The 21,192-nt window shown below is 39.3% G+C and overlaps 3 protein-coding genes and 2 long non-coding RNA genes across 5 annotated transcripts; all 5 read left to right on the forward strand.

The window, feature by feature from the left end:
- Positions 1 to 4,419: 4,419 nt before the first annotated feature.
- Positions 4,420 to 6,393, forward strand: LOC127369406 (putative protein TPRXL). The gene is made up of 4 exons (XM_051410774.1): positions 4,420 to 4,610; positions 4,729 to 4,837; positions 5,026 to 5,100; positions 5,230 to 6,393. Exons 1-4 carry the CDS (start codon positions 4,532 to 4,534, stop codon positions 5,975 to 5,977), a joined length of 1,011 nt encoding a protein of 336 aa, XP_051266734.1. The 5' UTR covers positions 4,420 to 4,531; the 3' UTR covers positions 5,978 to 6,393.
- Positions 6,394 to 7,374: 981 nt separating this feature from the next.
- On the forward strand, positions 7,375 to 7,808 carry LOC127369415 (uncharacterized). Its single transcript, XR_007886069.1, has 2 exons — positions 7,375 to 7,546; positions 7,651 to 7,808. It is a non-coding gene; the product is annotated as an uncharacterized LOC127369415 (long non-coding RNA).
- A 3,433-nt stretch (positions 7,809 to 11,241) lies between these two features.
- LOC127369412 (uncharacterized) lies at positions 11,242 to 12,584 on the forward strand. Its single transcript, XM_051410783.1, has 4 exons — positions 11,242 to 11,429; positions 11,536 to 11,644; positions 11,795 to 11,869; positions 11,997 to 12,584. Exons 1-4 carry the CDS (start codon positions 11,351 to 11,353, stop codon positions 12,166 to 12,168), a joined length of 435 nt encoding a protein of 144 aa, XP_051266743.1. The 5' UTR covers positions 11,242 to 11,350; the 3' UTR covers positions 12,169 to 12,584.
- Positions 12,585 to 14,893: 2,309 nt separating this feature from the next.
- LOC127369411 (uncharacterized) lies at positions 14,894 to 16,293 on the forward strand. The gene is made up of 4 exons (XM_051410782.1): positions 14,894 to 15,086; positions 15,189 to 15,297; positions 15,462 to 15,536; positions 15,667 to 16,293. The coding sequence occupies exons 1-4, from the start codon at positions 15,008 to 15,010 to the stop codon at positions 15,851 to 15,853; spliced, it is 450 nt and encodes a 149-aa protein (XP_051266742.1). The 5' UTR covers positions 14,894 to 15,007; the 3' UTR covers positions 15,854 to 16,293.
- A 2,387-nt stretch (positions 16,294 to 18,680) lies between these two features.
- Positions 18,681 to 20,959, forward strand: LOC127369624 (uncharacterized). Its single transcript, XR_007886093.1, has 4 exons — positions 18,681 to 18,870; positions 19,792 to 19,915; positions 19,996 to 20,054; positions 20,181 to 20,959. It is a non-coding gene; the product is annotated as an uncharacterized LOC127369624 (long non-coding RNA).
- Positions 20,960 to 21,192: the final 233 nt, after the last annotated feature.

The raw sequence follows: 21,192 nt of genomic DNA on the forward strand, positions 1-21,192 counted from the left end.
GACTTTGACCCTTACCAGCAAACCCGCTCAGTGCAGCTGGAGATCATGGAGAGGCCAACAGATCTACAGTAAATCACCAGCAAAAAGCAGAAATGCAATCCTGAGTCACACACACTAAAAACTCTAACCCCTTCTGACCATAAACAGCATCAGTGACAAAACACCATCTTGGTGGATCTGAACACCAATGCAGAAAGTGCTTGAGTCATTTTAAAGAATGCAAAGACTGCTCTCTAGGAATACTGGGGGAAATGACTTAGCAATTAGTTCCTATATATATCTGAGGTCATAAGCTTCCACAGAAACAGGTCCGTCTAGATTATAAGGGCAATATCCCTCCCATGACCACTCTGACACACTGAGCTCATGATAAAGTTGGTGTGTTTTTACTAAAGAAGTGTTGCGAATGAAATTCCCAGCACTGATTTCCCCTGGGATCCTTGAACCCTGTTTCACAACCAGGATGGAACAGCAGGTTTTCCAGTGTATTTTAGTGTTTACTGCAATGCTTTTGTAATAAAACATGCATCTTGGACATCCACGACATCCCACTTGGTACATAGACATGAAAGGTACATAATTTTCTTTTCTTAATGTATGAGCAAGCATGTGGGGACAGAAGTGAACTCCCTCAGCCATTCACACTTATCCCACAGGCAGTCTTCTTGCATCAACTCAGAATCATAAGCTATGGAGAGGTGCTAAGTGTGTGAATATATGTGACAGCAAAGGAAATAATAATGTGTGATACATGCTTGTAATGCTTCCTCTTTCGTCCACACAAACTAAGGTGATGAATAAGCTATGTTTCCTGCAAAGTCTTTTCGACCCGCAATAACTGATAGGAACTGGGAATGATAATTGAATTGATGATAATAATTCATTGATAATGATGCATGTTATAAGGTAAGATAAAATACTGATGTAAAATTGGTCAAGTTTAGGTTTAAATTGGTCTCTCTAATAGTTGCAGTCAGTTTGCATCAGTTTAGGGTTTGGGTTTTTCTACCAGACAGTGACAGACATTTAATCAGCACTGATTAAAAAAGGGAAGAGGAGGTGGTTCATACTTTCATGCAGCAGATGTAAACTCTTGAAAAGAGGAAGGACAAGCTTGAAAAGTCTACAAATAAGGTAGTATACATACAACAAGTATAAATACAGTACAAGTACCTTGGCCTCTCAAAGTGACAAACTCAGAAAGGACATTGCACTGCAGTGTGCGACACCAGGTTTGGTGGCCCGCAAATTTGTTGTGTTGGTGGTTAAAAAATAATATTTATATAAATTCACAGGTATGGACATGGGTAGAAACTAAGCCACAATCTAGCACATCAAGCTTTTGATAGCCGTAAGCTTGGCACGTCTTCACTCAGGAAACACATTTAAAGCTGCAGCGAGAGCAAACCACCTAAACGGGAGGACGCAATAACCCAGTTAGTGGTAAAAGTTTGTATGCCAGGACATAAGATCGTTTGAAATTCTGTGTGGTGATGGGTTCAGTAAACTGGCACAGGGCTTGATTGACATTGGATATTCGGCAAACTGGTGCAAAGATAGTTGCAGCCCTTCACACTGTTACTAGCATTAGTTCAGAACACAGTACTGCAGTTGAAAAACCTGCTGAATGTGATGTCTTTGCCAAATAAGTATCTTCTCTTACCAACTCTGCTAAGTCGCTTGTGAGTTATTTTAAGCAGAAAAACCTCCAGACTCGCCTGAAAAAAACATTAAAAGGATCCGTGGAGACACGCCGGTACTATGTACGATGCTGGACTCTATTAGCAGCCAATATGAGCACATCTGCACTCTTTTGGAGGAGCGAGAAGAAGACAGCCGCTAGAGTAACCAGAGCATGGAGACTCTGAATGACACTGTTGTATTTCTGGGACGATTCAAGAACGCAACCAAGGCCTTGGAGGCATCCAAAACCCCGACCTTTCACCTGATCACTGTGTGGTTGGAACCCCTCAGACGTCAACTGCAACAGTCTTCCACTGACAGTTTGACACTGTAAAGGAAGGTATTATATTAACGGGTCAGGCCAGGTGCGGGTTATGAAATATGTCATCAACTGTATATAAGATAAGGTTTGAATAGTCAGAGTCATCCCTAGTGACGTAAGGGTATATCATTTCACTATTTGAAAAATGCAACTCCTCCTCGGCTATCAGCTCTTTGCTTACACAATACAAGATTTTTTAGATAAATTTGCTTTAGGATCGAGAAATGACGCTCAGGCGACATTTTCCATCCAAAATAGTTTTTTTTAGGGTGGGAAACTCTCTGTGGGTCCATTCTGCATGTAAAGCCCTGTGAAAAGCACCCCATGTGTTGCAACTGAGAATGTGAAGTAGGGCAAAGTAGGAAGGAAGTTATCTTCTCAGCATCAACACCAAGCTACTAAGAAAGTAAATCTCTTCCAAACCGGTTTCTCTGTCTGCTTAGCTGCAAGTAAAATTGTTAAATACAAAATACTGTGCATAGAGGTGGGACAAATTGCAACTTCTGATTGGAACAGAAATTGTAAAAAGCATACAGAGTTGAAAGAGTGGATATCTTTTTAAAATGAGAATCCTCAAAGCCACTACAGGCCTGATTTACATGTCTGCGTCACAGTTCTGCTTTGGTTTTGGCAGGGGTTTACTCTCAATCTTTGGAAATAATAAAAGATGTTCCTATAAGGCTATTTATCTTTTTCATGGTAACATGATGTGTGCAAGCTGGTGTGCTTGTGACATTAGTTTACCACAGCGGTATCAGCTTCAGTAAGTGCAACACCACCCACCTCATCCCACACCAACACTTATTTCTCAGAAACTCTTCTCATGTATTCTTAACACCTTCTAAAGAGATGATGATGATGATGACAAGAAGTGCTGTCAGCTGCAAATTAACCTCTGACTGAGACATCACACCATCAGAAAAGGTCAGCAGAGTGACCAAGAGGATACTGGCGCTATATAGAGGCTGCTCAAACCCACTGTCCATATCCTGGAACTGAACCGTTAAAGCACATTCAACCAGTTAGACAGCTGGCTCTCAGCCTGTGGTTTGTGGGTCCATGAGGGCGTCCCAAGGGATCCCCAGAAAATTCAGAAATATCTTAATTTAACTATTATTTCATTGTTCATAGGTTTAACACTGTTCACTGTTAATCTGCCAGTTATAGACTATAACTAAATATTATTAGAAGGGGATCCCTGAGACTACAAACACAGGTTTGAAATGGTTTAAACCACTAAGACCAAATTGGACATCAGCATGGCTTCTAGCGGTAAGCAAGGCTCTTAGACTCATAGGTTTTGTTTTCTAGTGAAAAAAGGGTGCCCACAGATGGTTTTACTTTTACATTCAGTTTTTACGAGAACACAATGAACTAAAAGTCTGCTGAGAGTGAAGGCCTTTGTCTCCTTTATTTAATCATTTGATTTTGGCTGATAAAGCTACATGTTTCCTGGTTGAGCCTCCTGTTGACTGACTCCCACCTAGAAACATAATATGTATTAACTAAGTATTAAGTGTCTAGTGAAGGAACATTAGGTAACATTTCTGCTTTTTGGCCTCTTAAACTCTGATACTTGTTGGAGGCATCATGCCTTCAGTTACAACTTAAGAGAAACAGATCCGTAGAGTAGCACATGTTCTAATAAGACAGTGGTCAAGTTTCCATGCAAATGTAACTGAATTTAAAACAAAGCACCACAAGGTTGCACTAATTCTGATGTCTAGGAGTATTAAAATATTGCATTTATGTTTGTTTTATGTATTCATTTGACGAACATTACATTCTCAACGGTCCACACGGATCTGATCTTGTGTCTGCTGTCATTTTAGATCTCTTCAGTGACGAGTGATGTCATGTTTGTCATTATTAATTAACCAAGTCTGTTTCCATTACACTTTATCTCATAAACCAACGTTTGCACCTCAGCCAAGCAAAAAGACTTCAATGCATTGTTCATTTATGATCAATATTCTTAAAACTGACGATATTTCGAAATCTACAAAGTTGATTTGACGCCGCAAAAATTCTCTAGTAAAGTAGGCAGTCTCGCATACAGGTATTGTCTTGGAATGAGGCAGATTTACACCAAACAGTGCTTGCAGACTAATTCATAGCTTTTGTCTTTGTTAATATTGTAATAAATGTATTGATAAAAGGTGACCTCTGGCCTGTGAGGGATTCCTAACGCCCCTGCGATCAGATAATCAGGAAAAAACGTGACTTAAATTCCCAAGCGAAATGCTGCAATGAAAGTGGTTCCTGTTGGTAAGATGTCGGTCACATCATGGAAATCCCCGACAATCAGCGGTTCATTCATTAATTCAGAAGGAGGAAGGAAGGAGGGCAAATGAAAAAAGAATGGAAAATGACTAGGGACCATTTCTGCTTTTACAGCCCATAAGTATATGATGTATCCAGACGGCCGTCAGTTCACCGAGTTCTCTGGAGAGGAACAGAGAAGAAAGACCAGCAGACCATCAATAATTATCCATTTAATCTAATATCTATCATCCTCTTTCGAAAATGGCAAACTGTGGAACCCTGATGAAGAGTGCGCTGGTCGCTATTGTCCTGATGGCTGTGATTCACTCTGGATCAGCAGGTAAGATTACCATCTAGATAAACAAGGTACAAGATTTAAAAGATCTGCATTTCTTCCTGTAAGTCATTTAAAATGATTTCCTTTTTAAATTAACTCTAATTTCTTTATCCATCTTTAGATTGGAAACTGGCTTCCTGCTGTAAGAAAGTCAACAAACTGGAGATAACAGAACCAATCACCGGATACATGATCCAGAAACCTAACCGTGAATGTGTCCCAGCTGTCATGTAAGTAAGACGAGCAATGCTGTGTGAACTGGAAAATGATTGTTAAAGATTAAAACATTCTCCCACGTTTTACTGTTTTTATTAATTGATAACTTTTCAACTGTCTTTGTATGTATTTATTTGTATACTATCTATAGCACATTACGAATCATTAGATTTAATGTTGCATTTGTTTGTCATTCATGCAGCCTCCAAACAGAGAACGGTCTCTTCTGCAGTCCAGTGACAGCCGAGTGGGTTCTCCACAAGGTTGTTGCATTCGAGTGAGTTTCTTATGACCGTTGATTAACTCACACACACACTCACATGGTCATGTGGCCATTTCTCATTTATTTAATCCTTCAATCCCAAACTTGTGGTCTCATATCTTTTGTTTTTTATCTTTCTTACAGGAAAGCAAAAGCTCAGGCCACTACTTCATCTGTGGTCCCCTCGTCTACTGTCTCCCTCCTCTCCATCATCACATCCACTGCCTCTCCTCGTTCATCCTCATCTCTTCCGTCTTCCTCAACTCCTTCTTCATCCTCATCTCTTCTGTCCTCCTCAACTCCTCCTTCATCTTCAACTCCTTCTTCATCCTCATCTCTTCCGTCCTCCTCAACTCCTCCTTCATCCTCAACTCCTTCTTCATCCTCATCTCTTCTGTCCTCCTCAACTCCTCCTTCATCTTCAACTCCTTCTTCATCCTCATCTCTTCCGTCCTCCTCAACTCCTCCTTCATCCTCAACTCCTTCTTCATCCTCATCCATTCTGTCCTCCTCAACTCCTCCTTCATCCTCAACTCCTTCTTCATCCTCATCCATTCTGTCCTCCTCAACTCCTCCTTCATCCTCAACTCCTTCTTCATCCTCATCTCTTCTGTCCTCCTCAACTCCTCCTTCATCCTCAACTCCTTCTTCATCCTCATCCATTCTGTCCTCCTCAACTCATCCTTCCTCCTCAACTCCTTCTTCATCCTCATCTCTTCCATCCTCCTCAACTCCTCCTTCATCCTCAACTCCTTCTTCATCCTCATCTCTTCCGTCCTCCTCATCTGTTCCATCCTCATCCTCTCTTCCATCCTCATCCTTTCTTCCATCCTTCCTCTCCACATCCGAGATGCCTGCTGGTGAAACCTTTTCAGAAACGGATGACGAGTAGACCCGCATCTTCACTACCTCCGGCCAATGACTAGTTTGTCAGAAGTTACCGATTATGGACTGAAACAATAATGTTATAGTAATGTTTGAAATAGCACTTGAATAACATAATTATGTCAATGTATGACTTGTTGTATGTTCAATATTTAGTTTCTTTCAATGTTTTTTGTGTGACGTTATTTATTAGTTTAATTTAACTGACCAGAGCTGATAGTATTCATGTATTTATTACCAATTGTATTTATCAATGTTACTGTATACAACTTTACGATCAAATGGTTTGATGATTTCAATCGCTCTGAGAAAATGTTTTAAGATATTTATTTATTTGAAAGCCTGTAATAACTTTTTATCTAAAGGAGAAGTTGTGCAGCTGTAAAAACATCCGTCAAAAATAAATGTTGCACTTGTCCTGCATCTAGTGTTTGTGTTTGACTATCTTATCTTATTTCTTTCTGACATGCAAAAGCAGGAAGCTAAATTAGCTGCGAGCAGAAAGGAACAGATGACCAGATGCAGATGATTTGAGACTGAAAATGAATTTTTAGTCTAATCCAAGACATTTTTCAGATAATTGCAAAAACATAAACTTGATCAATGATCACCTAGAGGCTGGTGACTGTCAATCCACCTGCCTATTTTTGGCTAAAAGTTTAGTACAACCATTGACAACATATAATTAGTGGAGAAAGATTCTGTGTCTGTGAATTGAAGCCAGTGCAGAAGTGTCTTAAACATGCGTTCTTTCTAATGGCTCGTAAATGGTAATGAGTTTGTCTCAATCACTAGATTCAAGTTTTCTTCCATACAGCATGATGGTCCCATTTAGAGTAAGATATACGATGAACCAGGATATGCTTTAGGGCATGGCGAGTTGACCTGTTTGGTCTATTAGCAAATTGCAGTGGGTCCAGTGAGTCATGGGGGGAAGAGCTGATGAAGGCTTTGACTAACCGCTCAAAGGTCGAGGTGAGTGCTGCTGGGACATAGTCGTTCAGGCAGAGTACTTTGGTCTTTTTAAGGAAAGGATCAATGGAGGTCTTTTTGAAATATGAAGGGACTACAGAGTACAATTTATCACGTCTAGCCCCACTCTGTGGCCATTTGAAAAAGTGGTAAATATCTTAATATGTCTTAAAGGTCCAGTGTGTAGGATTCAATGGCATCTAGTAGTGAAGTTGCAGACTTCAACCATCTGAATACAGCGCAGCCTTCCAAACATGTAAGAGAAACTACAGTGTACAAGGCCCAGTCGAGAACCAGTGTTTGGTTTGTCTGTTCTGGGCTACTGTAGAAACACGACAGTTTAACATGGTAGAGAAACGGTTTATTCTAAGGTAACAAAAACACAATGATTCTTATTTTCAGGTGATTATACACGAATGACAACATTGTCATGGCTCTGCTCCCTTTGCTCCTCCCCCTTCCCTGTGTGTCTGAGGGTGCGGCCTCCATTCTCCTCACCTGCTGCCTGCTGTCTCACCTGCTCTCAATCATTCATCATGCCTCAGTCTTCAAGAACCCCGGTCTTCCTCCCATTCATCGCCAGATTGTTTCAGCCTATGTGGTGGTAACTCTCGTGGCTCTTTTCAGTGTTTAGTTAGGCAACTTCAAGCCCTCTTGTGTTTTCCCTGTGCCTGTCCCCCGGTTAACCATTTCTCTCCCGTGCCCCAGGGTCCCTTTGTGCAGTTTGGCTTCCTGTGTCTGCTCACCTGTGCCTCTGTGTCTCCGGTCTCTTCCGCCATCTCACCCACCCGTTCCTGCTGTGGCCGCCCCTCATCCCCCCTGTGTGTGTGTGTGTGTGCGTGGAATAAAACCCCCTTTAAACCTTCCATACTGTCTGGGTGTCTGCTCCTGGGTCCGGTCCTAACACCAGCCTTGACAAACATACCTATAAATCTTATATTAAATGTTCACCAATAGATTCTCCTAAATGTTACACATTGGATTTTAACATATGTTAAGACCCAGGGGTTTTAGCCAACTATAGACCGATTTCTAACCTCCCCTTCCTCTCTAAGATTCTGGAGAAAGTAGTCGCCAAAGAATTGTGTGACTTTCTACATAACAATAGTTTATTTGAGGATTTTCAGTCAGGATTTAGGGTTCATCATAGCACAGAGACAGCTCTGGTTAAAGTTAATAATGACCTTCTGACTGCTTCTGACAATGGACTTGTCTCTGTACTTGTATTATTAGATCTTAGTGCTGCATTTGACACTATTGACCATAATATTCTTTTACAGAGACTTGAGCATCAAATTGGCATTAAAGGAACCGCACTAAGCTGGTTTAAGTCATATTTATCAGATCGCTCGCAGTTTGTACATGTTAACGATGAATCTTCAATAAATACTACAGTTAGTCATGGAGTTCCACAAGGTTCTGTACTTGGACCAATACTATTTACTTTATATATGCTCCCTTTAGGCAACATTATTAGGAATCACTCCATTAACTTTCACTGTTATGCAGATGATACGCAGTTATATCTATCGATCAAGCCCGATGAAATTAATCAATTATCTAAATTACAAACATGTCTTAAGGACATAAAATCCTGGATGACCTGCATTTTCTGATGTTAAACTCAGAAAAAAACGAAATTCTTGTTCTTGGCCCCAAAAACCTTAGAGACTCACTGTCTAAAGATATAGTTACTCTAGATGGCATTAACTTGGCCTCTAGCACCACTGTCAGGAATCTTGGAGTTATCTTTGATCAGGAGTTGTCATTTAACTCTGACATGAAGCAGACCTCTAGGACTGCCTTCTTTCATTTACGTAATATTAGAAAAATTAGACACATACTATCACAGACAGATGCAGAAAAACTAATCCATGCATTTGTTACTTCAAGGCTGGATTACTGCAACTCTTTATTATCAGGTTGCCCCAATAAGTCCATTAAAACGCTCCAATTAATTCAGAACGCTGCAGCACGAGTACTGACAGGAACTAGAAAAAGAGATCACATCTCTCCTGTACTAGCTTCTCTGCATTGGCTCCCTGTAAAATGTAGAATAGAATTTAAAATCCTCCTCCTCACCTATAAAGCTCTTCATGGTCAGGCCCCTTCATATCTTAAAGAGCTCATAGTACCCTATTACCCCACTAGAACACTACGTTCTCTGAATGCTGGGCTACTTGTGGTTCCTATAGTCTCTAAAAGTAGAACAGGAGCCAGAGCCTTCAGTTACCAAGCTTCTCTCCTGTGGAATCAGCTTCCATTTGTGGTCCACATTCAAGAGTAGCCTTAAGACATTCCTCTTTGATAAAGCTTATAGTTAGGGCTGGATCAGGTGAGTCCTGAACCATCCCTTAGTTATGCTGCTATAGGCCTAGACTATCGGGGGATTTCCCATGGTGCACTGAGCTCCTCCCTTCCTCTCTCTTTCTGCACTCATTCATGTCCCATTAATGCATGTTACTAACTTCACTTCTTCCCCGGAGTTCTTGTGCTTTCTCGTCTCGCAGGTTCTTGTCAATCCTGGTGGAGCCTCCTGCCATGGTCCTGCTAGATTGCCATTGCCAATACTGTTGTTGCTGTGCACCTGTCTGTCTGTCTCTCGCTCTCTCTCTCTCTCTGCCTCTCTCTCTCTCTCTCACCCCAACTGGTCGAGACAGACGACCACCCACCTAGAGGAGGATATGTCCTAGGTTTCTGCCTTTTAACAGGCATTTTTTCCTTGCCCTTGTCGCCAAGTGCTTGCTCATGGTGGTACTGTTGGGTCTCTGTAATTAATGTTTTAAAGAGTTCGGTCTAGACCTGCTCTATTTGAAAAGTGTCCTGAGATAACTTCTGTTATGAATTGGCGCTATACAAATAAAATTGAATTGAATTGAATTGAATTGAAAAGGAGTACTTAGTTTGTTTCAAGCATATCTTGGCCTTAACTTGAAGAGACTATGGTCAGTATTAGTAATATTTTTCAAAATGATCTACCCATTCAACCCAACTCTGTCAGACAATAGAAAATGTTGCCATTTTTTTTCTGCTGATTTCAATTTTTTTTGTGGGTTGTGAGCTTGTCAAAACTCTGTTTGACACTCAAATGTTGTTTTCAAGTTCATGTACAGTAGTGTAGTAGTGTAGTAGTGTAAGTCCTGTAAGTCCCTACTTAGCAGTAGAATTGATGAAGCGCTTAGATGACTGCAAAAGCCCAGTAAGAACTGATTCAGTGATTTTTAAGGACCAAAACACGTCTAGATGTTTGGGTAAGCATAAATTTAATTACTTTTCTAGAAATGTTATTTGTGTTAAATGAAATGCTACTGAAATGAGTCACTGTTAAAGATCTTGGCTGATTAAAACAGTTTTTGATTTTAATTTTAACTTTCATTCTAGTGACAAAACAACAGGAAATGAAGACATTGTTCAGTGCATGACAGTAGCTAACTCTTAATAAGGGTCCAGTGTTTGTTCAGTACTTTTGTGCTGTGGGATTATCGGACTCCACTCTCTGTATACAGTACATTCACTAACAGAGATTTTCACTACAAAATGGTGAACGCAAATGGACAAATGGACTATTTAGTCAATAGTGAAGCAATCTATATGCAGCCCGACTCTGGTGCTGTTTAGTATATTACTGCATATAGGCTAGTGTGTATACCTTTATTATAGTCTTTATATTTTCTATTATATCTTTATAATATTCGTATTTTTTACACTTCTGTACTTTTTCACTACATTTCCCCTGTGCTGCTGTGTCAAACTCAAATTTCTCACACGGGGGATCAGTAAAGGAACAACTGGGTGGCAGGTCACAAGACCATGTTGTGACATGTCTGTGTGTCATTGGGCTGTGAACGCATGCTGTAGCAAGTCCTGCCCAAAATCCTTACCAAATTCCTTCTGACAAATGCATGAAAGTGACTTCCTAATGAGATTATTATCACTTTGAAAAAAGGTAGCCATTGTTGGTCATTTTCATTGTCTTCAAATGAGGAAGAGCAGTGAGCAGTTGGCATTAAGTTTGCTGATTTATTCAGAACGTTGATGTTTGTTAATGCTTTCAAAATGTATAGATGAAAGATGACCTCCGGCCTGTTAGGGATTCCCATCACCCCTGCGATCAGATAAAAAACGTGACTTAAATTTCCGAAACGAAATACGATGATGAAAGTGCTTCCTGTCGGTCATTTCATCGAAGTCTGCGTAAATCCACAAGTCATTCATTCAGATGAACAGAGAGAAAGGAAATGACTAACCGGAGGGACCGTTTCTGCTTTTTGAGGCCTTAAGTAGCCAACGTCTCCAGACGGCTGTCAGTCAGTCACTCTCTGGAGAGGAACGGAGAAGAAAGACCATCAGAGATTACTTTATTCAGTAATTATCAATTTAATCTAATATCTATCATCCTCTTTTGAAAATGGCAAACTGTGGAACCCTGATGAAGAGTGCGCTGGTCGCTATTGTCCTGATGGCTGTGATTCACTCTGGATCAGCAGGTAAGATTACCATCTAGATAAACAAGGTACAAGAGCTGCTTTTCTTCCTGTGAGTCCTTTAAAATGATTTCCTTTTTAAATTAACTCTCTGTTTATCCATCTTTAGATTGGAAACTGGCTTCCTGCTGTAAGAAAGTCAACAAACTGGAGATAACAGAACCAATCACCGGATACATGATCCAGAAACCTAACCGTGAATGTGTCCCAGCTATCATGTAAGTAAGACGAGCAATGCTGTGTCTGTGTCTTTTCAACTTTCTTTGTATTATTTCTTGTATTATGTATTTATTTGTATACTATCTACAGCACATTACGAACCATTAGATTTAAGACACTCATGTTGCATTTGTTTGTCATTCATGCAGCCTCCAAACAGAAAAAGGTCTCTTCTGCAGTCCAGTGAGAGCCGAGTGGGTTCGCCGCAAGGTTGTTGCATTCGAGTGAGTTTCTTATGACTGTTGATTTACTCACACACACTCACATGGTCATGTGGCCATTTCTCATTTATTAAATTCTTCAATCCCAAACTTGTGGTCTCATATCTTTTGTTTTTTATCTTTCTTACAGGAAAGCAAAAGCTCAGGCCACCACTTCATCTGTGGTCCCCTCGTCTACTGTCTCCCTCCTCTCCATCATCACATCCACTGCCTCTTCTCCTTCCTCATCCTCTCTTCCATCCTCTCTCTCCACATCCGAGATGCCTGCTGATGAAACCTTTTCAGAAACGGACGACGAGTAGAGCCGCATCTTCACTACCTCCGGCCAATGAAAACACCGAGTTTGTCAGAAAGTTAACGTTTATGGACTGAAACAAAGTAATGTTTGAAATAGTACTTGAATAACATAATTATGTCAATATATGACTTTATGTTGAATATTTAGTTTCTTTCAATGTCTTTTGAGTGACATTATTTATTAGTTTAATCTAACCAAGTGTATTTATGAATGTTTACAAGTTACTGGATACAACTTTATGATCAGTGTAATGTTTTTATTATTATTATCATTAGACATTTTAAAGTCAGCTCTTAAATATATGAAACTGTTTTAAGATATTTATTTATTTGAAAGCTTGTGATGACTTTTATCTAAAGAAGAAATTGTACGCCCGTTAAAACATTGGTCAGAAATAAATGTTGCACATGTGATCCTGCATCCAGTGTTTATGAGTTTGACTGTTTATCTTCATCTTATCTGACTCTGATATACAAAACCAAATGGCTATAAGCTAGGGCAGCACAATCAATCAAAATATTATTGAAGTTGCGATATGGACAAGTTTAAGGTAAAATGTGTGACAAAACCACATTATATTATAACATTATAACTATTACATTGCAAGTATTCTAACTGATATTACAATTGCAATATGATATGAATGTTGTTTTGTCACATGTTACCTTTATCAAAAAATTTGGATATTGCCCTTGGCCACATTGCGATTTGAAATGGTGCAGTACAAATGAGCCTATAGATGCCAAATTAAGAAGCAAACGTCTCCCATCTGACTCTCTGTGAGCACCTATGTGTCAGTACAAGTCAAGTACAGTCAAAGTGTTGTCATTATAATTTACTGTTAATCTGTTCATAATGTAAATATCTTAACTTAATAGCTGTATATATCTTAGTGTAATCACCTCACTCTGTTCATTCAGTTAATGCTGTTCATAGTGTAAATATCCTGCTAGGATATTCATATATATATCTATAATGTTATTATTTTTAATATATCCCTTTACATGCACATTACTCTGCACTTTACTGCTTTGCACTTCTGGTTAGATGCCTCACTGCATCTTATTGTCTAGTACTTGTATAATGACAATAAAGTTGAATCAAATTTAATCTAAAAATAATAATTGTCTCTCTGTTACCTCCCACATGACACACTGTAGCCACAAGGCCACGCCCCCTATAGGCTTCTGCTGTGCTGCATTATTTTAAGTTGTTGGGAGGGAGGGAGCATTTAGAGGTTTAGTTATACTTTAAAAACGTTTTAAATCTCTTTTAAAGTGCTTGTCGGACACAACACCACCATGCCTTTGAGGAGAGATTGTTCAAAAGTGTGCTCCATTATCCCCAAATGTACAATTTTATCATGTATTGCCCCTCCCTATGCCAGCCGGCCTTTTGCCCTGTCTTTAAGGGTGGCTATTTGGAACAGGTACAAATACTGTCACCTTTAGATGTGATTGGACAAAACTGGTAGTTTGTTTCAAGCATACCTCGACCTTAACTGATCTACCCATTCAACTCAACTCTGTACCAGATAATGGCTGTAGTGCAACATTTTGTTGAGTGTGAATCAAAAGCAGAAGAGGAAGAAATTTAGCAATTTTCCTGTTTCAGTGTTTCAATGTGGGCAGTAAGCTTGTCACAACTCTGTTTGACAATCAAATGGCGTTTGTACATTAGTGTGTATATGAGACTCCCAACAAGGCAGTAACATTGATTAAATGACTGCAAAAGCCCAGTAAGAAGTGATTCAGTGATTTCAAGGACCAAATCACATCTAGGTGTTTAGGTTTTTTATGTGTTATTTTGTGTTAAATGTCATTCAGTGGAGGCAAACTATTGAAATTACTCACCGGCAAAGATTCAGGCTGCTAAAACAGCTTCAGATTTCACTTCTAATTTTCATTCTAGTGATGACTCAAATAGTTTGAACTAAATACTCACCACTGACTATAAAACTTACTCAATACTGTAAAGTGTACATCAGTTTTTCACTGAATACAGTAAATGAATAAGAACTGTTCAGTGGATGACAGTAGTTTACTCTTAATTGGGGACCATTGCTTGTTCACTACTTTTGTGCTGTGGGACAATCTGCCTCGACTCTCTGTATACGGTACGTTCTGTAAGAAACTACAAACTGAGATTTTCAGTACAAAATGGTGAACACAGTCTCTAATGGACTATACAGTTAATATTAAACGATTTTGTATGCAGCCCGACTCTGGCGCTGTACAGTATAATACATACGGGTGGAACTATGTTGTGACATGTCCGTGTGTCACTGCGTTGGAGTGCAGTTATATTACCACATTATTTATGACATAAATACCACAGAGGTGACTCCTTGATAATGAGGATAGTATCATCTTCAAAAATAGATCTTTATTCATCACTGATTTGACTCAAAATCTAAATAAAGATTTACACTCAACAGTGTTTGTGGATTTATTCATGTTTGTTTCTTTAATACTTATATGTACTGATAAACGATTAACCCTGGTCTGTGAGGAATTCCTAACACCCCCCAAATTAGATAATGAGGTAAAAAACACCCAGTTTAAATTTTCCAAACGAAACTATGATGAAAGTGCTTCCTGTCGGTCATTTCATGGAAACCCCCAAAGATCAGCATGTCATTCATTAAGATAAAGAGAGAGGATGGAAAAGATGACTAACCAGAGGCACTACTTCTGCTTTTTCTAGGCGCTTAAATATCCGATGTTTTCAGACCACCGTCAGTTCACCAAGCTCTCTGGAGAGGAATAGAGAAGAAAGACAATCAGACATTACTCAGCATTTATCCATTTAATCTAATATTTGTAGATTTATCTCGTCTGAAAATGGCAAACTGTGGAACCCTTTTGAAGAGTGCGCTGGTCGCTGTTGTCCTGATGGCTGTAATTCACTCTGGATCAGCAGGTAAGATTACGATTGATATAAACAAGGTGCACGATCTTACATATTGCTTGTAAAATTATTTTCTTTTCTTTAATTAACCCTCATCTGTTTATCCATCTTTAGATGAGAAGCTGGCTACCTGCTGTAAGAAAGTCAACATAAAGGAGATAACAGAGCCAATCACCGGATACATGCTTCAGAGAGGCAACCTTCCATGTGTCCCAGCTGTCATGTAAGTAAGACGAGCAATGATGTATGTACAAGTTAAATAAACGAGTTGGAATCAGTATATTTAAGACTCTCTGTACCTAAAGGCAGTCTCAAGTTGGTCCTATATACCAAATCAGGTCAGTGTCTGGAAAGTACTTACGTTGCATTTGTTTGTCATTTTTGCAGCCTTCAAACAGAAAAAGGTCTTTTCTGCACTCCAGTGAAAGCCCAGTGGGTTCGCCGCAAGGTTCAGGCATTCTTGTGAGTTTCTTATGACTGTTGATTAACTCACACACACACTCACATGGTCATGTGGCCTTTTCTCATTTATTTAATCCTTCAATCCCAAACTTGTGGTCTCATATCTTTTTGTTTTTTATCTTTCTTACAGGAAAGCAAAAGCTCAGGCCACCACTTCATCTGTGGTCCCCTCGTCTACTGTCTCCCTCCTCTCCATCATCACATCCACTGCCTCTCCTCCTTCCTCCTCAACTCCTCCTTCATCCTCTCTTCCATCCTTCATCTCCACATCCGAGATGCCTGCTGGTGAAACCTTTTCAGAGACGGACGACGAGTAGGCCCGCATCTTCACTACCTCCGGCCAATGAAAACAAAGACTGAGTTTGTCAGAAGAAGAAGAAGCTATCGATTATGGCCTCTCAATGATAATAACTCATGTTTGATTTAGAACCTGAAGAACCTCATTATGTTTAATTATTAATTCATGTTTAGTATTTATTTTATTTTGATGCCTACTCTCAATGAGTAAAATAATTTATTAGTTTAATTTAATGGACCAGAGCTGATAGATGTACTCATGTATTTATTACCAAGTGTATTTATGCTCAATGGGGTGTTTTTATTATAACTATGCATCTTAAAGTCAACTCTTAAATTTATGAAATTATTCTGAGAAAATGTTTAGAGATATTTATTCATTTATTTATTTGAAAGCTTTCAAAAACAGATGTTGTGCAACTGTAAAAACATTGGTCAGAAATAAATGTTGCACATGTGATCCTGCATCCAGTGTTTATGTGTTTGACTGTTTATCTTCATCTTATCTGACCTCTTTCGGACTGTAGAGCTTTATCCAGATAAAGATAATGAAAGATGCTATGTGGCAGCTGTGGCTAATGGTTGGAAAATTGAACACATTTAACTTTTTTATCTTCAAAAAATTATTTAAATTCAATTAAATGCAAGTTTGTTTGCATAGCGATAAATCATAACAAAAATGATCTCAGGACACTTAAAATAGTGCAGGCCAAAAGTTTCCACCATGAGCACGCACATGCACACAGTTCATTTTATCATCTCACAATCACAGTCTTCTGTTCACACCAGTTAGTTTACCTCCACCACAGACATAAACAAGTGCCCAAGTACGGAGCAAAGTTGTCCGACATAACAGTCAGTGCAACAATAAAGGTGCTGTCACTGACAAGTCTCTCTGCTTGTAGTCAAACAACTGCACAAATACACTGTAAATTAGTGATTTCCATAGGTCATAACAGGTCATTAATGATATTTTGGGCTGCTGTACTGTGTTTAGACCCTCAATCAAATAACTATGTGATGCTTATGGCATTGTCTGATGGCTTACACAAGTTTCAAAAAGCATCAGTACGCTTCAAATAAAGTGTCTGTCGGATTGTCAAACAGCGTCTGACCCAACATACAGCAAACTGTCAAAATGATCTTCCCATTCAACTTAACTCTGTACCAGATACTGGTTGCACTATTTTGTTGCATAACAAACAAATAAAATGTTCCTGTTGCTTCAGTGTTTGGGTGGTAAATAGTATTACACCTTATATTGACTTGTTGACATAATGACATCATACCATTACACACAGCAACAAAAGCCAAAGTCACTTCTACATTGCTCCTCGGAGTTTGTTGCAGAAAAGGGAAGTGGTTTGGTTACAAAAGATCCGATGTACAACAAACCAAAGTGAAATGTAAAAAAGGCGAGAAAGCTAAAACAACAAAAAAGGGGAATACGACTAAAGAATTTCACCTCAAGCACAAACACAAGTATGAAAAGGAAATTAGGAAAGGAAAAAGTAAAATTATTTTTACTATTCTGTTATTTTATTTTTGATATTGTACACTCTAATATGTTATATTACTTTAGGGCCACATCACCCATCCTTACCGGTAAGCTTGTCAGTATCCTGCCTGATTTGTTTTACTGATTTATGTACAGTAGTAGCGGACACAGCTTAACTTACTTATTAACTTTACATTAATCACCGGAATTATCCCACACTTATACTATATATATGACTTGTCTAGTGGTGGGCTGTTTCTCTGTGCTGACATCAGTTTGCTGAGTCACAGCCAAAGCATGTTTTCTCTCTGTATTGTAAATCACATGACTCACAGGCCCCTCTCTTAAACTAGGAAGTGACAAGTTGCTGCCTCTTGTCATTTGAGTGAGAAATGCAGCGGGCAGAGGGGAGGATGTGGTAACAGGCCACTGAAACGAGAGCAGATTTTCCTCTTTCATGCCAGTGAATACTAGGTTTGGGTCAGTCATTGAGGGCCTTGTGCCGCTTCCCAGTAATCTTCCTGGTGCTTGTTTTTCTCATAAAGAGGAAGCTGAAGGGCTAGAAAGTCCATCACAGTAAATTCAAGGGCAGAGATGCTCAGATAGTCTTGATGACGTGGCTGGAACAGTCTTGTGTTCAGAGGGGTTTTTACCTTATTTATTTTGCCTCATTAATAAAACTGTTTATTAGCATAATTTAATGTGTTATCTCCTATCTCTTGTGTTCTGATAAATGTTTCTATTATTTAGCTAAATTATTGTGTTGTTTCCACTAGATTATTTATTCATGTCTTGCAAGGCCATGACATCTATCTATGTGCACCCAGTGGTGTGCTCAGGCCACATTAGTCGAGTCCACCACCAGCTATTTACTGTCCCTGGTTCAAGCTCAACCAAGTATATCCAAATCATAAAGCAGCAGATTATATTTTACCACTTATGTCTCTTTCTCTCTAGCCATGGATACATTCACTTTGGTTTGCCAACCTTTTGATATATACATGACACCATTAAACCTTTGCTAGAAGAAAGAAGTGACTGTGCTAAAACTTTATGTCTGATGTTAATTATAGAGCGAAATAAAATTCATTACCTCCAGAGCAGATTGTGCACACCTCTGTTTGCCTGTGTATACTTTATAAGTGTGTGTGTGTGTGTGTGTGTGTGTGTGTGTGTGTGTGTGTGTGGGTGTGGGTGTGTTTGTTTGTTTGTGTGAGAAGACACATGTGAGGATGTTTCTCAGAAAGATGAGATGCTGGGTGTTTGAAGTCGCATAAAGAGGTGTGATAGTATCATGACCACAGGACACGTAAATGCACAAACACAGTATATAGACACACACATACACAAATACACACAGAAGCACATCATCAACCCCGCACACAACCAAACCCACCCCAAGATCTTCACTCTGCACTTACATATAAATATCCAAACGTCCTTCAGCTTGCGCATTGGTCAGAATGTCTACGAGGATCCTGTCCATCGCTCTCCTCCTGTTGTCAGTGTGTCTGTGCTTCCAGGCCTCTGCAGGCCACCGTAAGTACCAAATAATTACCACATTATACTGAGCCAGGCATTTTGTTTCTTACTTCAGTCAAACAGATATTAAAATACCTTTTTTATAATTAATCATGTTTCACCATTGAGCTGGACCTACATTATTGTCTTCCTGCTTTGTTTTGCACAACCTCGATGTAGCGAGTCTATTTGTCTTCCGACTCGATCTCCTTTCATGTCGGCCTCTATGTGTGTTATGTTTAGTATCATTACCGTATTTAGTGTCTGGTGTACTTATTGTAGTCATTTCATATAGGATATTTTGCAAATTTTGAAGAAGGGTAAAAGCTGCAGATGTTAATCTATTTTCCCAAGAAAATGTAGAATTTAAAGTATAAATTACAGGTCATTTAATGGACAACACATATTCAGAATAACTGACTTAATAGAGGAATGAATGGATACAATAATGTGTTTTGTTTGATAAAAATACTTGCCGTACAAAGTTTTCGTGGATAGTGCTCCACAGTCTGTCTCCACTCTGATGTGTGTGTCTGTGCAAGGCTGGGGGGACTGAGCTCCTGGCGAGACAGACAGCGGTAGTGAGCCGCATGCTCACCAAGGATATGCAACTGCAACAAATGTGCAACAAACAAAAATCTAAAAGAGTAATTTATTAATATAATCCACGCAAAACATACAACTTTGTTATTTAGGTATGAAAAATTGTTTGGATGCAGGTAATGTTGTTCTTAATGCAATGCAGACCTGTATTATAAAGGAAAATACCAGTATTGATCAGGACTCTTCAATATTAAATGGGGATCTGGGCCTGAAAAACGTCATCAGGACATATGACTGTGGTATCGAAGTGGGTATCAAGAATCCAAAATTCTAAATCTTCTTTCTACTACAAATAAATATGCTCTATCCATCTCTCATGTTTTCTGTTCTTCTCAGGGCGCATGGCTGGCAGACCTCCTCCATGCTGCACGAAGTTCACCACTGAAAATATCACCAATGCCGTGACTGGGAACACATATAAAAAGCAATCTGCTTATGGTCCCTGTGTGAAGGCTATAATGTAAGTTTATACATGTCGCCCAACACTCAAACATACACACGTGGAACAATCCTCATCACTCTATTTAATTATTTTTTCAGTTTGACCACACACAGAGGACTGGTCTGTGTTGATCCCGAGAATGAATGGGTGAAGACAAGTAAGTTGTATCAACACACACACACACACACAAACACACACACACACACACATGGTATATGCACAGAAACACTGATGTCTCTCTCTCTCTCTCTCTCTCTCTCTCTCTCTCTCTCTCTCTCTCTAGTCACCGCCAATATGACAGCGCTGTGAAGCATCGCCGCCTCTCTGATGGAAACATTTTCCTTTTGCTGTTTGAAAACCTGCAACTTCACTCACATATCGTGCCGCAACAATCCCCCTGAATGTTCATTTCTCAATGCTTGCAACTGAGCTCAAATATATGTTTAAATCAACAACAAGATATTTTGCTGATCATGGCCTTCTTAGAGGTCAATAAAGAAGAAGAGATCATTACGACAGCAAAGTTTATAAGTTTAAAAGTTTCGGAGGGGTTTTTAATTTCTCACTGTGGGTTTCAGTTGAGCAAAGACTCAATGAAACGAGGATAAAACTGAAATTTGATGCTTACTGTGATGAATCTCATCCTGCTCTGAGGAAGTGTTTTTTTATTGAGCAATTAACTTCTTTAGAGTCTGAAAAACAAAACCTTGATATCAGCAACTACACTGACCTGCATGAGCAACAGTAGAGGAGAACAGTGACCTTAAATATTTCAGTATGAACCAGTGGGCCACAGATCGGGAAGGGGAGTCAGATAGTATTGAGAGAACTTAGTCCGTAAGTTGGTTTTGTACTTTTAATGGGATTATGCAAAAATATTAAATGTCACCAGTTTTATCTTGTAAATGAGCTTTTTTGATGTGGGTCTCTGTAACAGCACTGCTAAAGCATGTAAGGATAACCAGAAAATGTTTATCTCTCAACATCTTTCTCTGTAAACTATTATGTCCTGTTGCTCTATCAATAAATGAGACAGACTTGTTCTCTGCACTGATACAATGACTTATTCTTTCTGCTCTCTAGTCATTTCAATAACGACAGCTGTGCAGATGTGAAGCATCACGGCTTGTCTGAGCAAAAATGTTCCTGCTGCTGTTCAAGAACTACCACAACACACTGCACATTTAGACTAACACACACATCTCAAGCACTGGACTGTAGTGCCATCTAGTGGCTGTTAGAGGTGGGTGGATGTTTATACACTCAGTTGCCAGTCGATTAGGTCAATCTAGCTA

This window comes from Dicentrarchus labrax, unplaced genomic scaffold (assembly GCF_905237075.1).
Source record: "Dicentrarchus labrax unplaced genomic scaffold, dlabrax2021, whole genome shotgun sequence".
Lineage (NCBI taxonomy): Eukaryota > Metazoa > Chordata > Actinopteri > Moronidae > Dicentrarchus > Dicentrarchus labrax.

What these genes read in the sequence shown, in the direction of transcription:
- LOC127369412 (XM_051410783.1), top strand. Translation starts at nt 11,351, where the DNA reads ATGGCAAACTGTGGAACCCTGATGAAGAGTGCGCTGGTCGCTATTGTC. An exon ending in GAATGTGTCCCAGCTATCAT is followed by an intron (nt 11,645 to 11,794) that starts GTAAGTAAGACG and finishes TCATTCATGCAG; the next exon opens with CCTCCAAACAGAAAAAGGTC. An exon ending in CGCAAGGTTGTTGCATTCGA is followed by an intron (nt 11,870 to 11,996) that starts GTGAGTTTCTTA and finishes TCTTTCTTACAG; the next exon opens with GAAAGCAAAAGCTCAGGCCA.
- LOC127369411 (XM_051410782.1), top strand. Translation starts at nt 15,008, where the DNA reads ATGGCAAACTGTGGAACCCTTTTGAAGAGTGCGCTGGTCGCTGTTGTC. An exon ending in CCATGTGTCCCAGCTGTCAT is followed by an intron (nt 15,298 to 15,461) that starts GTAAGTAAGACG and finishes TCATTTTTGCAG; the next exon opens with CCTTCAAACAGAAAAAGGTC. An exon ending in CGCAAGGTTCAGGCATTCTT is followed by an intron (nt 15,537 to 15,666) that starts GTGAGTTTCTTA and finishes TCTTTCTTACAG; the next exon opens with GAAAGCAAAAGCTCAGGCCA.
- LOC127369406 (XM_051410774.1), top strand. Translation starts at nt 4,532, where the DNA reads ATGGCAAACTGTGGAACCCTGATGAAGAGTGCGCTGGTCGCTATTGTC. An exon ending in GATTCACTCTGGATCAGCAG is followed by an intron (nt 4,611 to 4,728) that starts GTAAGATTACCA and finishes ATCCATCTTTAG; the next exon opens with ATTGGAAACTGGCTTCCTGC. An exon ending in CACAAGGTTGTTGCATTCGA is followed by an intron (nt 5,101 to 5,229) that starts GTGAGTTTCTTA and finishes TCTTTCTTACAG; the next exon opens with GAAAGCAAAAGCTCAGGCCA.